At 42.6% G+C, this 21,308-nt stretch overlaps 1 protein-coding gene across 1 annotated transcript in view; it reads left to right on the top strand.

Annotated features, from left to right (window-relative positions):
• SLC17A6 (solute carrier family 17 member 6) overlaps nucleotides 1–20,362 on the top strand; it is an 88,347-nt gene extending 67,985 nt beyond the window's left edge. Inside the window, exons 9-12 of the mRNA XM_082270284.1 lie at nucleotides 1,812–1,944; nucleotides 8,677–8,787; nucleotides 17,250–17,377; nucleotides 19,606–20,362. Coding sequence (XP_082126410.1) covers nucleotides 1,812–1,944; nucleotides 8,677–8,787; nucleotides 17,250–17,377; nucleotides 19,606–19,941 — 708 coding nt within the window. The 3' untranslated portion in view covers nucleotides 19,942–20,362. The remainder of the gene's footprint in view (nucleotides 1–1,811; nucleotides 1,945–8,676; nucleotides 8,788–17,249; nucleotides 17,378–19,605) is intronic.
• The last annotated feature ends 946 nt before the right edge of the window (nucleotides 20,363–21,308 follow it).

Genomic DNA, 21,308 nt, shown 5'->3' with positions numbered 1-21,308 from the left:
TGGCAGGGAAGGGGTTAACTTTATTGGAGAGGGAGGGGTTAATGTATGCCTGGTGCTTACTGACATGTGTGGGGGAGGGGACTGAGTGACACAAGGACAGATCGCATGTTCAGCTATGCAATCTGCAATCTGACCCTGCCTGTCACTTAGGAGATCCGCCCGCTCTGTTTACACAAGCGGGCGGATCTCCAGACTCGATTCCCCGACGATCGCTGTGACTGAATACAGCGGGAGCGAGCCTCCGGTGGCTCGCGCGCGCCGCCGAGAAGGGGGAGTGTCTGACGACGTAGGTCTACATCGTCAGACCTACAAGAGCCACTTTGCCGCAGTAGAGCTCTAGTGAGCAGCGGTAAAGTGGTAAAAATGTAATTATTGTGGGTGGCATTTTTGCATTGAAGCCAATGTGACGCGATTTTCCAATGAAGTCAATAAGGGGATTTTTTGCATTGAGGTCAATGGGACGCGATTTTGCATTGGTCAAGGGGACACGATTTTGCATTGCAGTCAATGGGACGCAACTTTGCATTAAAGTCAATAGGGGCATTTTTTGCACTAAAGTAAATGGAACACGATTTTGCATTAAAGTCATTAGGGGGCGTTTTTGCATTGAGGTCAATGGGACGCGATTTTGCATTGGTCAATAGGACACGATTTTGCATTGCAGTCAATGGGACGCAACTTTGCATTAAAGTCAATAGGGGCATTTTTTGCACTAAAGTAAATGGAACACGATTTTGCATTAAAGTCATTAGGGGGCATTTTTGCATTGAAGTCAATGGGACGCGATTTTCCAATGAAGTCAATAAGGGGATTTTTTGCATAGAAGTCAATGGACGCGATTTTGCATTGAAGTCAATGGGACTTAATTTTGCATTGAAGTCAATAGGGGGCATTTTTTGCACTAAAGTAAATGGAACACGATTTTGCATTAAAGTCATTAGGGGGCGTTTTTTCATTGAGGTCAATGGGATGCGATTTTGCATTGCAGTCATTGGGACGCAACTTTGCATTGAAGTCAATAGGGGGCATTTTTGCACTAAAGTAAATGGAACACAATTTTGCATTAAAGTCATTAGGGTGGCGTTTTTGCATTGAGGTCAATGGGACGCGATTTTTCATTGGTCAATGGGACACGATTCTGCATTGAAGTCAATAGGGGGCGTTTTTGCATTGTAGTCAATGTGTTTGTGATTTTGCATTGAAGTCATTGGGGACCCAAATTTGCATTGAAGTCGATAGTGGGCGTTTTTGCATTGAGGTCAATGGAACACGATTTTGCATTGAAGTCAATGGGACATGATTTTGCATTGATGTTAATAGGGGGTGTTTTTGCATTGAAGTCAATGGTATGTGATTTGCATTGAAGTCAATGGGATACATTTTTGCATTGAAGTCAATAGGGGACATTTTTGTATCAAAGTCAAAGGGACATGATTTTGCATTAAAGTCAATGGGACACAATTCAGCATTGAAGTCAATAGGGGGGGGGGGCGTTTTTGCATTGATAAAATCTTCCTGGGGCTGGAGTGCTTAACACACAGTGAAGATCTCGGAGCTGGTAGGATGGGCTCCTAATTACATCATCACTACGACAACCAATCACAGCGATCGCATGATCAGTCTGCGCCTCTGGTATCATCAACTCTTAAAGGGCCGGTGGAAGCCGGCAGCAAGGGGTTTAATTAATCATTTAATGATGTCATAATAAATACAGAGCTACATTCATTTGTGTTTTTATTACCTGCCTGGAGTTCAGTGGCAGAAAATAAATCTGTATAATAACTTCCGCTCTCATTCACGTTTCATGCCAGGTTGGGATGTTGTCTGCCGTGCCGCATCTGGTCATGACAATTATTGTGCCTATCGGAGGACAGATAGCCGACTTTCTGAGGAGCAGAAATATTCTGTCCACGACGACCGTTCGAAAGATCATGAACTGCGGAGGTCAGTGACACCGCCTCTTATTGGGGGACTTAAAAGGGGCATTCTGCCCATAACTGATATGACTGATATGACTGATATGATTGATATGAGTGATTTGACTGATATGACTGATATGATTGATACGAGTGATATGACTGATATGACTGATATGACTGATATGATTGATATGACTGATGTGACTGATATGAGTGACTGATATGAGTGATATTACTGATGTGACTGATATGAGTGATATGAGTAACTGATATGAGTGATATTACTGATGTGACTGATATGAGTGATATGAGTGACTGATATGAGTGATATTACTGATGTGAATGATATGAGTGATATGACTGATATTAGTGATATGACTGATATTACTGATATGACTGATATGACTGATATGAGTGACTGATATGAGTGATATTACTGATGTGACTGATATGAGTGATATGAGTGATATGACTGATATGAGTGATATGAGTAATATGAGTGATATGATTGATATGAGTGATATGACTGATCTGAGTGATTTGACTGATATGACTGATATTAGTGATATGACTGATATGAGTGATATGAGTGACTGATATGACTGATATGACTGATATGACTGATATGAGTGATATGAGTGATATGAGTGATATGACTGATCTGAGTGATTTGACTGATATGACTGATATTAGTGATATGACTGATATGAGTGATATGAGTGACTGATCTGAGTGATATGACTGATATGATTGATATGACTGATGTGACTGATATGAGTGATATGAGTGACTGATATGAGTGATATTACTAATGTGACTGATATGAGTGATATGAGTAACTGATATGAGTGATATTACTGATGTGACTGATATGAGTGATATGAGTGACTGATATGAGTGATATTACTGATGTGAATGATATGAGTGATATGACTGATATTAGTGATATGACTGATATTACTGATATGACTGATATGACTGATATGAGTGACTGATATGAGTGATATTACTGATGTGACTGATATGAGTGATATGAGTGATATGACTGATATGAGTGATATGAGTAATATGAGTGATATGATTGATATGAGTGATATGACTGATCTGAGTGATTTGACTGATATGACTGATATTAGTGATATGACTGATATGAGTGATATGAGTGACTGATATGACTGATATGACTGATATGACTGATATGAGTGATATGAGTGATATGAGTGATATGACTGATCTGAGTGATTTGACTGATATGACTGATATTAGTGATATGACTGATATGAGTGATATGAGTGACTGATCTGAGTGATATGACTGATATGATTGATATGACTGATGTGACTGATATGAGTGATATGAGTGACTGATATGAGTGATATTACTAATGTGACTGATATGAGTGATATGAGTAACTGATATGAGTGATATTACTGATGTGACTGATATGAGTGATATGAGTGACTGATATGAGTGATATTACTGATGTGAATGATATGAGTGATATGACTGATATTAGTGATATGACTGATATGACTGATATTACTGATATGACTGATATGAGTGACTGATATGAGTGATATTACTGATGTGACTGATATGAGTGATATGAGTGATATGAGTGATATGAGTGATATGAGTGATATGAGTAATATGAGTAATATGATTGATATGAGTGATATGACTGATCTGAGTGATTTGACTGATATGACTGATATTAGTGATATGACTGATATGAGTGATATGAGTGACTGATATTAGTGATATGACTGATATGAGTGATATGACTGATATGAGTGATATGAGTGATATGACTGATCTGAGTGATTTGACTGATATGACTGATATTAGTGATATGACTGATATGAGTGATATGAGTGACTGATCTGAGTGATATGACTGATATGATTGATATGACTGATGTGACTGATATGAGTGATATGAGTGACTGATATGAGTGATATTACTGATGTGACTGATATGAGTGATATGAGTGACTGATATGAGTGATATTACTGATGTGACTGATATGAGTGATATGAATGTATTGGGAAGATGATTTGGGGTTTATTCACCCGCTGCCTTCTCCTACCTCTCAGGGACTGTGGTGGTGAGTAGTGAGGATTCTGGGAAATCACTGATTTGACCAATTTTAATTCAGATGAATAGTTGCATGTAGATCTGTCTGATCTGCGGGGAACTATTCAAATAGAGAATCCGAGCAAACCTGAATCATGAAAACTGGAAAGTGTGGAGGAATTGAGTCACTCTGATAAAAAGCAATGTGCAGCTTCCCAATTCACTTCCCAGTGTCTGTACTCCCAGCACCAGCAGTACCCGGGATCCCCACACTGCCTGTTGAACTATCAAATGTATTCTACTTTATGGGGGATGATTCATTGCCATTCACACTCTTTTTTTGTCCTTCCTTCTTCCTTCCTGCTTTCTTCCTTCCTTTTTTGTTCTCCCTTTCTTCTTTTCCTCTCTTCTTTCTTTCTTTCTTTCTTTCTTTCTTTCTTTCTTTCTTTCTTTCTTTCCTATTCCCTTCCTTCCTTCCTTCCTTCCTTCCTTCCTTCCTTCCTTCCTTCCTTCCTTCCTTCCTTCCTTCCTTCCTTCCTTCCTTCCTTCCCTCTTCTTAGCTTCTTTCTTACTTCTCTTTTCTGTGTTTCTTCTTTCTTCTTACTTGCCCCTTCCTTTTTCTTTCTTCGCCTTCTCTTCTTTCTTTCTTTCTTTCTTTCTTTCTTTCTTTCTTTTTCTTTTTTTCTTTCCTATTTTCCTGTTCCTTTCCTTCCTTCCTTCTTCTTTGCTTCTTTCTTACTTATCTTTTCTGCGTTTCTTCCTTTTTCTTTCTTCTCCTTCTCTTCATCTTCTTCTTTTTCCTTCCTTGATTCCTTCCTTCCTTCCTTCTTTTCTCTTTCTTTCTTTCTTTCTTTCTTTCTTTCTTTCTTTCTTTCTTTCTTTCTTTCTTTCTTTCTTTCTTTCTTTCTTTCTTTCTTTCTTTCCGTCTCTTCTTTGTTCTTCCATCTTTTTTTTCCTTCCTTCTCCTTTCCTTCTTTCTTCGTTCTTGCTCTATGAAATTATAGGTGAGAACAGAATGAAATCATTCAGGTGATTAAACAGAACCTCTCTGTTGCACGAAGATGACTTTTGGTAGAAATCTTGTTGGTATTAATGTGATATTAAAGTCTCCTTTTTTTTTGGTTAAAAATAACAAGCATGTTCTACTTCCCTCCTCTGTGCAGTTGGTTTTGCACAGAGAAGCCCGGATCCTCCTCTTCTCGGGTCCCTCATTGGTGTTCCTGGTCCCACCCTCCTGTTGAGTGACCCCACAGCAAGCAGATTGGTATTGGGGCACCCGAGCCAAGCTGCTGCACGTTTAGTCTATTCAGACACGGAGGGAGCGGCAGCCCGGCCACACCCCCTTTCTATCCTCTCTGGCTGGCTGACTTTGACTGAGAGCAGCAGAAGCCAATGGCACTGCACTGTTGTCTCAGGCAATGGGAGGGAAGTCCCGGAAAGCCGAGAAACTCTTACAACATCGCTGGATCTAGACGGGGCTCAGGTAAGTATTAGGAGGGCTAAGGGGGGGGGGGGGGCTGCTGCACACAGAAGGTTTTTTATCTTAATGCATGGAATATATTAAGTTAAAAAAAACCTCCTGACTTTACAACCACTTTAATGTATGTAAACAAAAATATATATTTTTTCTGTATTTTGCTATTCAGTCTCACTGTGTACTATTTCCTCAAGCTCAAAATCATTTTTTTTCTTAATCTTCTGCAAATTTTTGTATCAGGAGATCCTGCCAGTAACAGGACCTATTGTTGCATGCCGACAATGCCAAGCTAATGCCTTGCTATTAACAGCATAAATGACCAAAAGTATGTGGACACCCCTCCAAAGCATGGTGTTCATATGTATCCAGTGAAGGCTACTGGTAATGCTACAGCATACAATTGTGTTCTTCCAACCTTGTGGTAACAGTTTGGTGAAGGCCCTTTTCTGTTCCAGCATAATGGCGCCCCTGTTTACAAAGCTAGCTTCATAAAGACATAGTTTGACCAGTTTGTGGGGGAACTGGAGTGTTCTGAACAGATGAATTGGAATTTGGGATGAATTGGAATGAGCCAGATCTTCTCAACCAACATCAATAAATATATGGTTTAATGAGTTTGGTGTGAAGAAACTTGGGTGGCCTTCCAGGCAGTGGTGTATTTTGGCCTAGGCCAACATGGCCCAGGCCTAGGGCGGCACTTTGCAAGGGGGCGCCAAAAAACCGATCCTCCTCCACCTGAGACTCTATTGGCCACTGGTTGCTAGAGCCGCCTCTCACAGCCCCTCTCTCTCACCCCCCCTCTCTCTCTCTGACCCCTCCTCTCTCTCACCCCCTCTCTCTCTCTGTCTCTCTCTCCCCCTCCTCTCTCTCACCCCCCTCTCATCCTCTCTCTCTCTCTCTCTCTCTCTCTCATTCCCCTGTCTCTCTCTCATCCCCCTCTCTCTCTCTCATCCCCTCTCTCCCTCTCTCTCAACCCCCCTCTCTCTCTCTCTCTCATCCCCCTCTCTCTCACCCCCCCTCTCTCCTCTCCCTCCCTCACCCACCCCCTCTCACTCTGCCCTCCTCCATCACCCACCCCCCCCCCTCTCTCTTCCGCCCCCTCTCTCCCCCCTCTCGTGAGATCTCAGGGGTTCATGCTGGGACTTGTAGTCCTTCAATTGTGGAGGGAGTCACATTCGTTTTAAAAGGAAGGAGTGGAGCAAATTTACATAGGAGGGGGCGCCCAATTTTAGTTTTGCCTAGGGCAGCACAAAACCAAAATACACCACTGCTTCCAGGCCCAACCTCAACCCCACTGAACATCTTTTGGATGACCTGGAATGAGCCAGGTCTTTTCATGCAACGTATTACTATAGTCGTTATTTAATTAGTTTGGTGTGGAGGAACTCTAGTGGCCTTAACCTCAACCCCAGTAAACTCCTTTGGGATGAACTGGAACAAACCAGGTCTTCTCATGCAACGTATTACTATAGTCGTTATTTAATTAGTTTGGGGCGGAGGATCTCAAGTGGCCTTCAAGGCCTTGACCTCAACCTTAGTAAACACCTTTTGGATGACTTGGAATGTCGATTGTAAGGCAGCTCTTCTCATACATCAGTACCCGACCTCACAAATGGGCACAAATTTTCACAGAAACCCCAAAATCTTGTGGAAAGTCTTCCTAAAAGAGTGGAGACTCTTAACCACTTAAGCCCCAGCCCTATTTCGGACACTTTTTGTTTACAAGATAAAACCAGTATTTTTTCCTAGAAAACTACTTAGAACCCCCAAACATTATATATATTTTTTTTGCAAAGACTCTGGAGAATAAAATGTCGTTCATTGCAATATTTTTTGTCACGCGGTATTTACGCAGCGGTCTTTAAAACGCCATTTTTTTTTTTAAATTTAGAAAAATCACATTTCACTGCATTTAAAAAATACTAAACAGTAAAGTTAGCCCATTTTTTTTTATATATTGTGAAAGATGATGTCACGCCGAGTAAATAGATACCTAACCTGTTACGGTTTAAAATTGCGCCCCCCCCCCCCCGTGGGATGGCGACAAACTACGGTCAATAGAGATCTCAATAGGCGACGCTTTAAATTTTTTTTAACGTTTACCAATTTAGAGTTAGAGTGTAGCTCTTTTTTTTTAAATTATTGCCCACGCTCTGGCGATCCCGGCGATACCTCACATGTGTCGTTTGAACAGCGATTTCATTCGCGGCTCGACTTCCGTATAAGTTTTTTTTTTGTGCGCGAGCTAACGGTGACAGGGGGGGCTAAACATTTTTTTTTCATATTTATTTCATTTTTTTTTAACTTTATTACAGGTTTTTTAAAAAAAAAAAAAATCTGATCACTTTTATTGCTGTCACGAGCAATGTAAACATCCCTTGTGACACCAATATGCAGTGACAGGTACTCTTTATGGAGGGATCGAGGGTCTTAAAGACCCCAAACCCCTCCACTACACTTCCATGTATGCAAAACGCCGAAAACGGCATTTTTGCATACAGTCTTTTTAAAATTTGCCGCCTTTTGCAGCACAGTAACCCGGAGGTGACGTCATGGACGCCACCTCCGGGTTACGTCATCAGAGACCCGATCAAAGCCGTTTCCGGCTTTGATCGGGACTCCATCCAGCCGGCGGATGGGCCGGCTGGGTGCTCGGGGCTCCCAGTGGGACGGGAGCCCCGAGTAAAGTCACGGAAGGCGGCGGGAGGGGGGGGGGGACGTCCCCTCCCGCTCACCTGGGTAACGATCGAGCGGCTCCCGAGCTGCAACGGTCATTACTGACGGAAAGCCGACCATCGGCTGTAAACCACGGTACCCTGGATGGTGTCTCTAGCTAGAGGCATCACCCCAGTATAACACCGCAAAGTTTGCCGACGTACCCCTACGTCACTTTGCGGTAAGTTAAGGCCACAAATGGTGGATAGCTCCATAGTCATGCTCATGATTTTGGAATGGGATGTTCAACAAAGATATGATGGTCAAGGGTCCACAAACTTCTTGTCATGTAGTTTAGTTTTTATCTTGCAAACAGTTGCAGCTTCTATTTTCTAAGAAGTGTCCAGCAAGGAGATATTGATGACTTCAGAGACCAATTTGTCTGGATTTTCAGTCTTCTGACCCTGGTGAAGTAGTTGTATTGCCACTACACGACTAAATCTCTTTCCTGAATGCCAACATTGACTTATTTCCTACCCTGTGTTCCAGGTTTTGGGATGGAGGCAACCCTTCTTCTGGTGGTCGGTTATTCGCACAGTAAAGGTGTAGCCATATCCTTCCTGGTCCTTGCTGTAGGCTTCAGCGGATTTGCCATTTCTGGTAATTAAAATATTTTCTTTTCTTTTATTTAATTTGCATCATGTGATATTTCCTTAAAATGTTGAATATTTTTACGAGGAGCAGAGATGAACAAAATAATTGAGATGGAGATATTATAAAAAAAAAAAAGTTGGGAGAGAGAGCTCATAGGTTTTTTTCTTTTGGATGTTAGTCTGCAAGGGTTTGAACTTCTGTCAGGTTTTCATTGATTTATCTGCCCCTGCTGAGTAGATTTATTTCTATACTTGTTCTGGTGATCATTATCAAAGAGACAGAGAGATAAGAAATTCAAAATTCTAGAGTAGTCACCAGAGCAGGAGGTGAGGGGAAATTTTCCAATGGGGCTGTTCTGTTCTCACTACACGTATGCCCCAAGCGTGTGTGCAGCTCAACATACAGCTAAACCTTTGTTAACTCGTTCACGTCAAAGGCAGTTGCAAGATGATTTTCGTTTAGGTCCCAGACCTAAGACTCTTCAGTTCTAACTCCCTCGTGCAGTGAATTCCCCCCCCCCCCCCCCTCTGGCCAGGAGATGTACAGGCATACAGCACTCAAGCTTGATGGAAATACATCTGATTTATTTATTCACAGCTCACACATTTATGGGCCATTTCAGCGGGAAAAAACAGTTTAAACTGGTGTACAATCCATGGGTCAGTTTAACAATAGAATATATCTACTAAGACAATACATGAAAAGGTTTTTGTTGTCCCTAACACATTGATGTAAATGTGAGACGTCTTGTGTCTAAAGTTGCTTTTGTGGAAGGGCCTTCCCGTCTATGCTCAGCTGTCTGATGTGTTAATATGTCTGTACTTATCAATGTATGACTTGTTAATGCAACTCCCAGAGACCATATTCCATTGTGAGTTGGGCACTAGCTGAAATGCACGTGGGATATCAATATTTCATTAAGGCACATTGATACACTCTTTCAACCTTCAATCCTATAATAACCAGTCTTTTTGTAACTTTAGGCTTTTATTCCAGTGAAAGAATGGTGGTCACATGAAACAGGATATAAGTCAGATAGAATGGATATGCAAATAGGATTGAAAATAGATAGGATTGATTTCAGGTGAAACTGGAAATCAACAGATAAAGCATACAATCAGTATATAAACCTAAACAAGATATGCACTGAGTACAGCTAGCAGTTCATAGGCATACCAGCGATGCTTCCTAGAAGGGTTCAGGAATCTCCCACAGGAACATGAGATGCTGCTTGGCTTGTCCATGAGGTCTAACAATTGAGATTTTCCAGAGAGAAGTGGAACTAATACCCAGTGATAGAGAGCAAGAAATACCATTGAGTACTGTCCATCATTAGTCTTTGTCACAGTGGCATCTTGTGGACAATATTGGTATTGCAAGTTTCAATAACATTCATTCTTTTCTTAGGCTGGAGGCATGACAGGGACCAACGGCTCTGGGGACAACCAAGAGGGGAATTTTGCTTTCTTCTTGTTGTGTCTCCAGGACAGGAAGCTGGGAAAAGGTTTACCAACAGGACAAAAATAACCCGTGGAGAGTGGAGACAATTAATGGAGATGCAGACTCTTGAGAGTCCAAAAATAAGATTTTTACTCTGATAAAACAGATTGGTGCATTCCGCCTATGTATATAATGCATTTCAAAGGTTTAAATAGGGTTTTCTTTATCAGGCTTGGCACATATTGTTGAAGATGGAGATAGGACTTGTAAAATACATGGTGGCGCAAACAAATTAGATAAGGAAGCCAGGGGCATTTTATGAAAGCAGTGCGCCTGTGTGCAAGAACATACCTTGAGCCCTTCTGCTAGAGAAAAACAAAGTGCGGCACATGCGCCAAAAATTGGGTGTTGTTTTCTGTAGCTTTTGGTGGTTTTAGGAAATGCTTGCTGGTTAGTAAAATAAAGATGTCTTGGCACTTTCCCAACTGTGACTTCAGGAACAGACACCCACACAGATCTCAGTGATGAACGAACACAGGAGCGATTGGCATTCAAGAAGGGGCTGGTAAACATGCCCAACTCCTCCCCCCCTGCTCTCCATACCAACACTGGTCTTCCACCCCAGCAACTGCAGGTGGTGGGAGGGTGAAGAAGGGAAGCCGAGTAGCAGCACTGTAAGAAGTGGGCACTGGGGTATTGGTGAGGGGGATGCCAGTATGACGTGATCACAGCAGTGGGAGGAGGACCCTATGGCTCCCCTGCAGCACCCGAAACTGGTGGGAGGGGAGAAGAGGAGAAATCAGCAGCTGCAGGGGAGCCACAGGCTATTGGTGCTGCAGAGGGAATTGGCAGTGCTGCGGGGGGGGGGGGGTGGATTGGATCGCCCCCGGTGTGCAGTATGTGACAGGGCACAGTGGGCCACCCTTCCCTTGGGGCCCATGTTACCTGCATACATTTGCACACTGGATGATTTGCCACCGGAGAGGAGCCCGTCCTAGGAAACCTCCACCCCTGAAATAACTAATATCCAATAAATGAAAAGAGCAGGCCAGGGAAAGTCAGGCAGGGGTGGAGAAGGCTAGATGTTGTCAGATGCTCTCCAGCCAGGAAATGGGCGGGGCTCTCTCTGACTTGCTGCAGCTTCTAAAATACATTGTGAGAAGCTCACAGTGTGCAGTGAAATCAGAGTAAGCCATTTCAATCCAGGAGAGGAGCCGCTACACCTGTACAAGGCTGAAGGTAAGGCTGGGGGTAAATTTAATGATAACTCTTAGGATTTGCCAGTACATTATAACACCCCATGGGATATTGATCCTCCCTGGAGATCTCCTTGGAGCTTAGAAGACAGGAGGTTCCATTGGAAAAATTGAGAATCTGGGGTTTAGTACCAAGGGAAGTGACATTTTTCTTTACAATGCTTCTATAAATAGTTCAGCAGAACCTGTACAGTGTGTATGATGGAACATCTGGGATCAGCATACATTCAGTATCGATATTTAAATCCTTTCATCTCTCTATCGTGCTGCTCTGGGTCAATGAACTTATTTTCATAGAGAAATATATTTGTAGATAAATTTAATCAATTTGCAAAGAGTTTCTGGTTATCATTTTTTGTGACTTTTGCCCGTGGGATGTATGACATCATTTACATAGTTACATAGTAGTTGAGGTTGAATAAAGACAATAGTCCATCCAGTTCAACCTGTGTAGGTGTGTGTGGCTGTAATCATCTCTCATAGCCCTGAATGTTCTGATCCTTGAGATATACGTCTAAGAGTCTTTTGAAAGCCACCATACTTCCCGCAGAAACCACCTCTTGTGGTAGAGAATTGTGGTAGACAATCCTGTAGCCCTAACAGTAAAGAACCCCCCACGTTGCCTGAGGTTATAACGCTTCTTCTCTAATCGCATTGTATGCCCTCGAGTCCTCATGCAATCCCTTCGACTGAACAGCTTTTTTTCGATGCCAAGATCACCATTGAGATATTTATAAATTGCTATCATGTCCCCTCTCAGGCGTCTCTTCTCCAGGGAGAATAAATCAAGCGATTGCAGACACTCTTCATAATTAAGGTCCTCCAATCCCCTAATTAGTTTAGTTGCCCTTCTCTGGAAAAAAAAGAACTACATCTTCTGTGCTCAAGTGTGGTGGTCTAGTCCTGGGTGGACTCTCCATGTTCCAGATATCCTAGGTCCATCCTCACCACCCTTTGCTGATTATACTCACAGACTGACAGAAAAGAAAGGCTTAATACAAATATCCAAGTAAAGGGCAGCCAGAACCACTATGCATGCCTCTTGTACGCTGGGAAGGTTCCACATAGGCCTGCAGATGTTGACGTGTTTCAAAGGGGGTTCCCTCGTTATCAGAGCTAAAACAGCTCTGATGAAGAGGGGACCCCCCTCGAAACACGTCAGCATCCATAGGCCCTTGTGGCACCTTCCCAGTGTACAGCCTTTATTTGGATAATGTGATATACCTTCCTATTTACTTATAATTCTTGCAGTATAAGACTTAAAAATAGTTCATGTTGATTGAAAGAGTTTAGTTCCTCTTTAAAAAAGAAAAGATTAAAAAAATAAATTAAATAAAAATGAATTGATCCTTTTTGCCCCCTTCCTTGACCTAACTGAACCCTCCCCCTCTACAGATCCATACTTACGTACCTCAATCTGATGGTCGTGGTCTCTGGAGCTTATTTACATCTGGTGTAAGTCATTGCTATGTAAGGGAAATGTAAATACTAAAGGTGCACCGAATGGAAATTTTGGTGCCAAAAAAACAAACAGAAACCAACAGTTTAAAAAAAAAAAAAAGAAAAGGAAGAAATATATATATATATAAAGTATTCCACAAAAGTAAGTACACCCCTCACATTTTTGTAAATATTTTATTTATAAAAATGTAAATAAAATATTTACAAAAATGTGAGGGGTGTACTTACTTTTGTGTAAATATTTTATTCTATCTTTTCATGTGACAACACTGAAGAAATGACACTTTGCTACAATGTAAAGTAGTGAGTGTACAGCTTGTATAACAGTGTAAATTTGCTGTCCCCTCAAAATAACTCAACACACAGCCATTAATGTCTAAACCGCTGGCAACAAAAGTGAGTACACCCCTAAGTGGAAATGTCCAAATTGGGCCCAAAGTGTCAATATTTTGTGTGGCCACCATTATTTTCCAGCACTGCCTTAACCCTCTTGGGCATGGAGTTCACCAGAGCTTCACAGGTTGCCACTGGAGTCCTCTTCCACTCCTCCATGATGACATCACAGAGCTGGTGGATGTTAGAGACTTTGCATTCCTCCACCTTCCGTTTGAGGATGCCCCACAGATGCTCAATAGGGTTTAGGTCTGGAGACATGCTTGGCCAGTCCATCACCTTTACCCTCAGCTTCTTTAGCAAGGCAGTGGTCTTCTTGGAGGTGTGTTTGGGGTCGTTATCATGGTGGAATACTGCCCTGCAGCCCAGTCTCTGAAGGGAGGGGATCATGCTCTGCTTCAGTATGTCACAGTACATGTTGGCATTCATGGTTCCCTCAATGAACTGTAGTTCCCCAGTGCTGGCAGCACTCATGCAGCTGCAGACCATGACACTCCCACCACCATGCTTGGCTGTAGGCAAGACACACTTGTCTTTGTACTCCTCACCTGAATGCCACCACACACGCTTGACACCATCTGAACCAAATAAGTTTATCTTGGTCCCATCACACCACAGGACTTGGTTCTAGTAATCTATGTCCTTGTACTGTCCTCAGCTCCCCCCTCACAGTGCCCAATTACTTTCCTCAGTTTCCCCCCCAGCTACCTATTACTATCCTCAGCTCCCCCCTCACAGCTTCTCATTACTGTCTTCAGCTTCCCCTTAGCACCCCATTACTGTCTTCAGGTTGCCTCCTCCAGGGCCCTATTGCTGTCTTCAGGCCCCCCCCCCCAGTGCCCCATTGCTGTCTTCAGTGCCCCCTCACATTGCCCCCTCTTAGCTCCTCCCCCTGTCTTATCTTACATGGAGGGCTGGAGACACAGCGGGTCTGGACAGGGGGTGAGAGCTGCAAGCTGCAAGCTGCAAGCTGGTGATTGGTTGCTAGGACCGCCCTGCATCCAAACAACTAGTCACTAACTGTTAGCTCAGGCAGCCCCGCCCTCTATCCTGAGCTGCCCAGCCTCTCGCAGATGGCTGAGAGAATTACCCAGGTGCGGTCCACACCCCCATAGCGACTCCACTAAGTATGAATCTGCGGAGGGGGGGGGGGGTTCAGTTAGGTCAGGGAAGGGGGCAAAGAAGACAAATGCACTTTGTCTTAAATTGACTTCTGATTAGGCACTCTTTTTTTTTTTTTAATTATATTTTTGTTGAAGGTATTTAAGAAATTCAAAATTTGCATAGGGAAAAAAGGAAACCATACAATGGAGGATTCTAGGACAATATCCCCCCGGACAATATCCCCCGGACATTATCCCCCGGACATTATCCCCCTGACAATATCCCCCCTGGACAACATCCCCCGGACATTATCCCCCCTGGACAACATCCCCCCGGACATTATCCCCCCGGACAATATCCCCCGGGAAACATCTCCCCTGGACATAATCCCCCCTGGTCAACATCCCCCTCGGACAATATCCCCCTAGACAATATCCCCCCTCTAACCCTAACCCTATGTCCAGGGGGATCTTTTCCGGGGGGATATTATCCGGGGGATATTGCCCGGGGGATGTTGTCCTGATACCACAATGATTTGATATCAATAAACAAAACAAGTTCTAGAACAAGACAGAAAACTTGTTGAACAGGCTTATATTTGGCAAGAATGTTATTTGCATTTCCTTTATATAGAAATGTTTTATTTGATGTGTAGGGGCCCTTTAAATCCAGGGAAATCCGGCTTGCTCTGTCGCCCAGGCGGCGCAGTTCTATCCGTGTGATTCTATTTTTATGGATTTCCTCCGGGAATATATGAATAAATAGTCTGATTTGCATTTGCCTTACTTGACACATTGAGTCAGCTTGTGAAAAACATGTATAGTGCGCAATTTTCATTAAGCAAAGTGTGCGAAGATGTGTGTCATTCTCTATATATCCGATATACAGATCACCCTTCATTTACAGCTGAAGTTCAATTCACTTATATTTTGCCTTCCCTGGTTCCTTCCTTCCCCCTCATCAACATTTATCTTACACTGAACTAAATTATAAACGCAACACTTTTTTTTTTGCCCCCATTTTTCATGAGCTGAACTCAAAGATCTCAGACTTTTTCTATGTGCACAAAAGGCCGATTTCTCTCCAAAATTGTTCACAAATCTGTCTAAATCCAATGTCCGCCGGTCATTCGCGATCTCCCGCTGGAGAGGGAGAAAAGCAGGCGGCTGATGTAAACAAAGCCGCCTGTCATTCTCCCCTGTGTAACTGCAGAGATCATACGATCCTGCTATGTAGGATCGTATGTCTCTGTGGTTACATTCAAAGCCACGCCCCTTGACAGTTAGAATCATGCCCCTAGGGACACACTTAACCCCTTGATCGCTAATAAAGTTAACCCCTTCCCTACCAGTGTCATTTTTACAGTAACAGTGCATATGTATAGCACTGATTACTGTAGTAATGTCACTGGTAACCCCAAAAGTGTCAAAAATGTCAGTCAGGGGTCCGATCTGTCCGCCGCAATGTCGCAGTCCCGCAAAAAAAAATCGCAGATCACCGCCATTACTAGTTAAAAAAAAAACAATAAAAATGACATAAATCTTTCCCGTAGTTAGTAAATGCAATAACTTTTGCGCAAACCAATCAAAATTCACTTATTGCGATTTTTTTTTTTTTTACCAAAAATATGTAGCAGAAAACAAATTGGCCTAAAATGTTAAAAAATTTCGATTTTTACATTTTTTTTGAGAATTTCATATAAAAAAAAAATGTGAAAAATATTGTTATTTTTTCAAAATTGTCGCTCTTTTTTTGTTTATAGCGCAAAAAGTAAAAATCGCACAGGTGATCAAATACCACCAAAAGAAAGCTCTGTTTGTGGGAAAATTAGGACGTCAATTTCATTTGGGTACAGCATCGCACGACCGCGCAATTGTCCATTAAATGCACGCAGTGCCGAATCGCAAAATAGGCCCTGGTCTTTGAGCAGCCAAATCCTCCGGGGCTTAAGTGATTAAAGTGAACAACTCAACACCAAGTTCACTATAAGGACCCCTTATGTATTTATACATGGAGATCATATCCCCCCTTATGTATTTATACATGGTGATCATATCCCCCCTTATGTATTTATACATGGAGATCATATCCCCCCTTATGTATTTATACATGGTGATCATATCCCCCCTTATGTATTTATACATGGAGATCATATCCCCCCTTATGTATTTATACATGGTGATCATATCCCTCCTTATGTATTTATACATGTTGATCATATCCCCCCTTAATCTCCTCTTCTCAAGAGACAATAAATTCAGTTCCTCTAATCTCTCCTCATAGCTGAGCTCCTCCATGCCTCTTATCAGTTTGGTTGCCCTTCTCTGCACTTTCTCCAGTTCCCCGATATCCTTTTTCAAGAACTGGTGCCCAAAACTGAACTGCATATTCCAGATGAGGTCTTACTAATGATTTGTACCGGGCCAAAATGATATCTCTCTCTGGAGTCCATGCCTCTCCTAATACAAGAAAGGACTTTGCTTGCTTTGGAAACCCCCTAAAGTCTGAAGGACAATAAACTGGCCCTTTGTTTGGAAAATTTGGATACCCCTGGGCTAGATAATTCTGGGCGTCCTCCAGCCAGGAAACAAGGTGGGGCTCTATCTGACTTCCTGCAGAAGCTCACAGCGTGCAGTGAAATTAGAGGAAGCCATTTCAGTCCATGAGAGGAGCCGGTACAACTGTGCAAGAATGGAGTGAAGGATCTAACCTGTCCTCAAGATTGCATATGTTGTGTACTGATTGGATTGTCTTTTTATTGCTGTGTTGTTGATGGTGCCGACTATGTCTGAATTCAATGTTCTCTCTCTCTAGGATTCAACGTCAACCATCTTGACATCGCTCCTCGCTATGCCAGCATTCTGATGGGAATCTCCAACGGTGTCGGCACCCTGTCTGGGATGGTGTGCCCCCTGATCGTCGGAGCCATGACTAAGAACAAAGTACGTCCATCTCAGGCTCCTTCCCAGGCTCATTACAGATCTGGCATCCGGCTCTGTCAGGAAGAGCGTTGAAGCTTCTAAATATAGAACCTCGAACACTCTCTCTGGTCCACATGTGACCGAGGAGTCAGGAGGTTTTAATTAACTGCGAAAGAAACAAGCTGAGCGCCACAAATACACGGACCGCCAGCCAACACTTATTACAAGTCACAGAGATGTCATCCACGCAGCGATGAATGGGATGAGGAGGGGGGAAAAAAAGAATGCCAAACTGATCTAAATTCATTGTCCTATTAAAGGGAAATCTTGTTGCATTTTTATTGTATATTAATTTTAAATTCACATTTTGGGCCATAATTGTCATGTTTGCCTAAACCTAATCAGATGGTAGAACTTTATCTCTAAGACCAAAATTGTTTTTTTGTACTCACCATGAAATCCTTTTTTGTGGAGTTTCTTGGATTTTAAAGTGAGTACAGATAACCTTGTCCACTGAGGGACTCAGTAAGTCTTTAGTCTGTGGGTTACACTGCCACCTACAGGAGATTTGGACACTGGCAACAAAAACAAAAAAACGTTAAGCCGGCCAAGGATAACCCCTCTACCCAGCATGCCTCAGTTTATTTGCTAGTGTCCCATAATTGTCATGTTTGCCTAAACCTAATCAGATGGTAGAACTTTATCTCTAAGACCAAAATTGTTTTTTTGTACTCACCATGAAATCCTTTTTTGTGGAGTTTCTTGGATTTTATAGTGAGTACAGATAACCTTGTCTACTAAGGGACTCAGTAAGTTTTTCGTCTCTGGGTTACACTGCCACCTACAGGAGATTCACTGGCATCAAAAACGAAAAACTTTAGGCCGGCCAAGGATAACCCCTCTACCCAGCATGCCTCAGTTTATTTGCTGGTGTCCTAGAAGGATTAATATCTGCTTCTTAACTCTGCCGGGAAAAGTCCAACCTCATTTTTTATAGCACAGTGGTCTCTGAATTGTGGCCTGGGGGCCAAATGCAGCCCTTTGCTTGTCTTTATCTGGCCCTTGGGGCACTATTCCATCCCCTGACACCAAGGATAGGCAATATTCCTCACAATGACACCAAAGATGGGACATTATGTACTCCCACTGATGCCAGGACATTTTTTACTTCCACTGGCCACAATCCTGCCCTCCAAAAATTTGAAGGACAGTAAACTGGTCCTTTGTTTAAAAATTTTGGTGACCCCCTGTTATTGCATTTGAACAATGGCAAACAAGTCTTTCACCTCTGGATTATACTGCCACCTACAGGAGGTTTGGACAAGGGCAAAAAATAACTATAGGCCAGCCAAGGATAACCCCTCCCCTACCTAGCATGCCTCAGCTTGTTGTACAAAGTCCTTGTACTGCGTCGTTTCGCACAGCCGAGCCAGCCTGCTGCAGTAAAACTGCGGCAGGCGATCGGCAAGTGGTCAATAATAATAATATTAATAAATACTACTACTAATAAAGATAAATAATACAAATAAATAAATACATTATTATACAAAACAAATAAAAAAATACATTATAAATACATTAAGCGCCGGTTCACACTACCGCAACGCTACTTCGGGTGGCGACCCCTGAGGTCGCGGTGCGAGCAGCGCGCCGCGACCTCGGAGCGGCCGCCAAGGACTTCATAACATTGAAGTCTATGGCGGTCGCCTCCTGGTCGCCCCAAAGAAGCTCCGGACCCTTTTTCTAGGTCGGAGCGACTTGTGTCGCTCCTATTAGAACGGGTCCGTAGCTTCCCTATGGGAGGTGACCTGCGGCGACCTGTGAGGCGACCAGATCGCCTCACAGGTCGCCCTAGTGTGAACCGGCACTTAATACAATAATATTCATAACAATATTTATAATAATAAAATAATATTTTTAAACATGTCTGCATACAGTTATTACTAATATTTCCTTCTAGACATAAAGACTTTGATCACATGACAGTACTGATATGATGATCACGTTGCTTTGTTAGAAAACAAAGCCATGTGTTTTTTGTCTCCCAAGAAATTTTGTAAATGGCACAATTTGCGGCAATTTTTTTCTAAATTTTGGTGAGGGGAAAGTTGGTATTTTGTGGCAAAATGAGTTTTGGAGAATCACTTCCCTCAACCCTGTTCCTTACCAATATATGATTTGATGTATCGCTTTAATAACCTCTCCCTTGCACATTTTCTCTAAATCATGTTTTTTAAAATCTTTTGTAGACACGTGAGGAATGGCAATACGTCTTCCTAATCGCAGCTCTGGTCCATTATGGTGGAGTCATCTTCTACGGCTTATTTGCCTCCGGAGAGAAGCAGCCTTGGGCCGACCCAGAGCAGACCAGCGACGAGAAGTGTGGCTTCATCCACGAGGATGAGTTAGACGAGGAGAGCGGGGACATTAGTCAAAATCATATCAATTATGGTACAGCCAAAACTTATGGCACAACCACGCAGGTGAACAGCGGCTGGCCCAACGGCTGGGATAAGAGAGAAGAGTTCGTACAAGAAGAAGGACAAGCGTCATACCAATATAAAGAAGATGGAGACTACTCCTAACTCAAGTTGTAGCTAGTTATTTTATTTTTTTTCATAGTGTCTGTGGTCAAATTCATCGTAGTGTTTGCACACAAGTGGTGGATCATTGAAAACACATGTCATACATGAAGATAAGATCCAGCTTTGATTACAAGCAACAATTCCGAGTGGACAAGAACAATACATCGGCTTGGCATCATCATCCATGGAATCATCTCTGGAGTTCATTTTAGAATGCCATTACCGAAAACATTGCCACCATTGATGCAGTATCCTAGATGGTCAAAGCACACTTAGATTGAGCACAGCGGAAGTATTTCCAACAAAAACAAACCGGACGTAAAAGATACCCTCTAACAGCTGAACATCTGAAACAATGTTGCCAAATCTTTGCTGTGTCACTTGAGCCTTTTTTATTTAAAATAAATAATCGTAGATCTCTTCAAGACCGATGGTAGTCAACCAATGGGACTGACTCGTAGGTCAACCATCGAGACTGACTCGTAGTCAACCATCGAGACTTACTCGTAGACAACCATCGAGACTGACTCGTAGTCAACCAACGAGACTGACTGGTAGTCAACCAACGAGACTGACTCGTAGTCAACCAACGAGACTGACTCGTAGTCAACCAACGAGACTGACTGGTAGTCAACCAACGAGACTGACTCGTAGTCAACCAACGAGACTGACTCGTAGTCAACCATCGAGACTGACTCGTAGTCAACCAACGGGACTGACCCATAGTCAACCATCGAGACTGACTCGTAGTCAACCATTGAGACTGACTCGTAGGTCAACCTTCGAGACTGACTCGTAGTCAACCAACGAGACTGACTCATAGTCAACCATTGAGACTGACTCGTAGTCAACCATCGAGACTGACTCGTAGTCAACCAACGGGACTGACCCGTAGTCAACCATCGAGACTGACTCGTAGTCAACCATTGAGACTGACTTGTAGGTCAACCTTCGAGACTGATTCGTAGTCAACAATCGAGACTGACTCACATTAGGAAATGGATGGAGATTTTACCAGCAAAAAAATAAACCTTTTGGCCAAATTTTTTTTTTATTTAGTCCTTAAAAGCAGAACAAGTCAAGATACAACTGTTTAACTCACCAAACTCTTGAAGTAATCAAAATAATTTTTCTGGAGCACATAGAGGATTGGTAAATGGTAACCCACCAACTGGTGGTATCATCGATAATGATAATGGAAGCAGCTCGCCATTTGTACAGAAATGTGAATATTTTTCCAAAAATATATCTGGGATTCATGAATGTAGGTGGATCTGGTTAATATTTGGTAGCACCTACAATCCCTATAGATATATATATATATATATATAAATACTTAACTGGTGACCCACCTAAATGCATTTACA

This window comes from Pelophylax lessonae (genome assembly GCF_965119305.1).
Source record: "Pelophylax lessonae genome assembly, chromosome: 10".
Taxonomy (NCBI): Eukaryota; Metazoa; Chordata; class Amphibia; order Anura; family Ranidae; genus Pelophylax; species Pelophylax lessonae.
The sequence above is the reverse complement of the archived record's forward strand: the minus strand, read 5'-3'. Positions and strand labels throughout refer to the sequence as shown.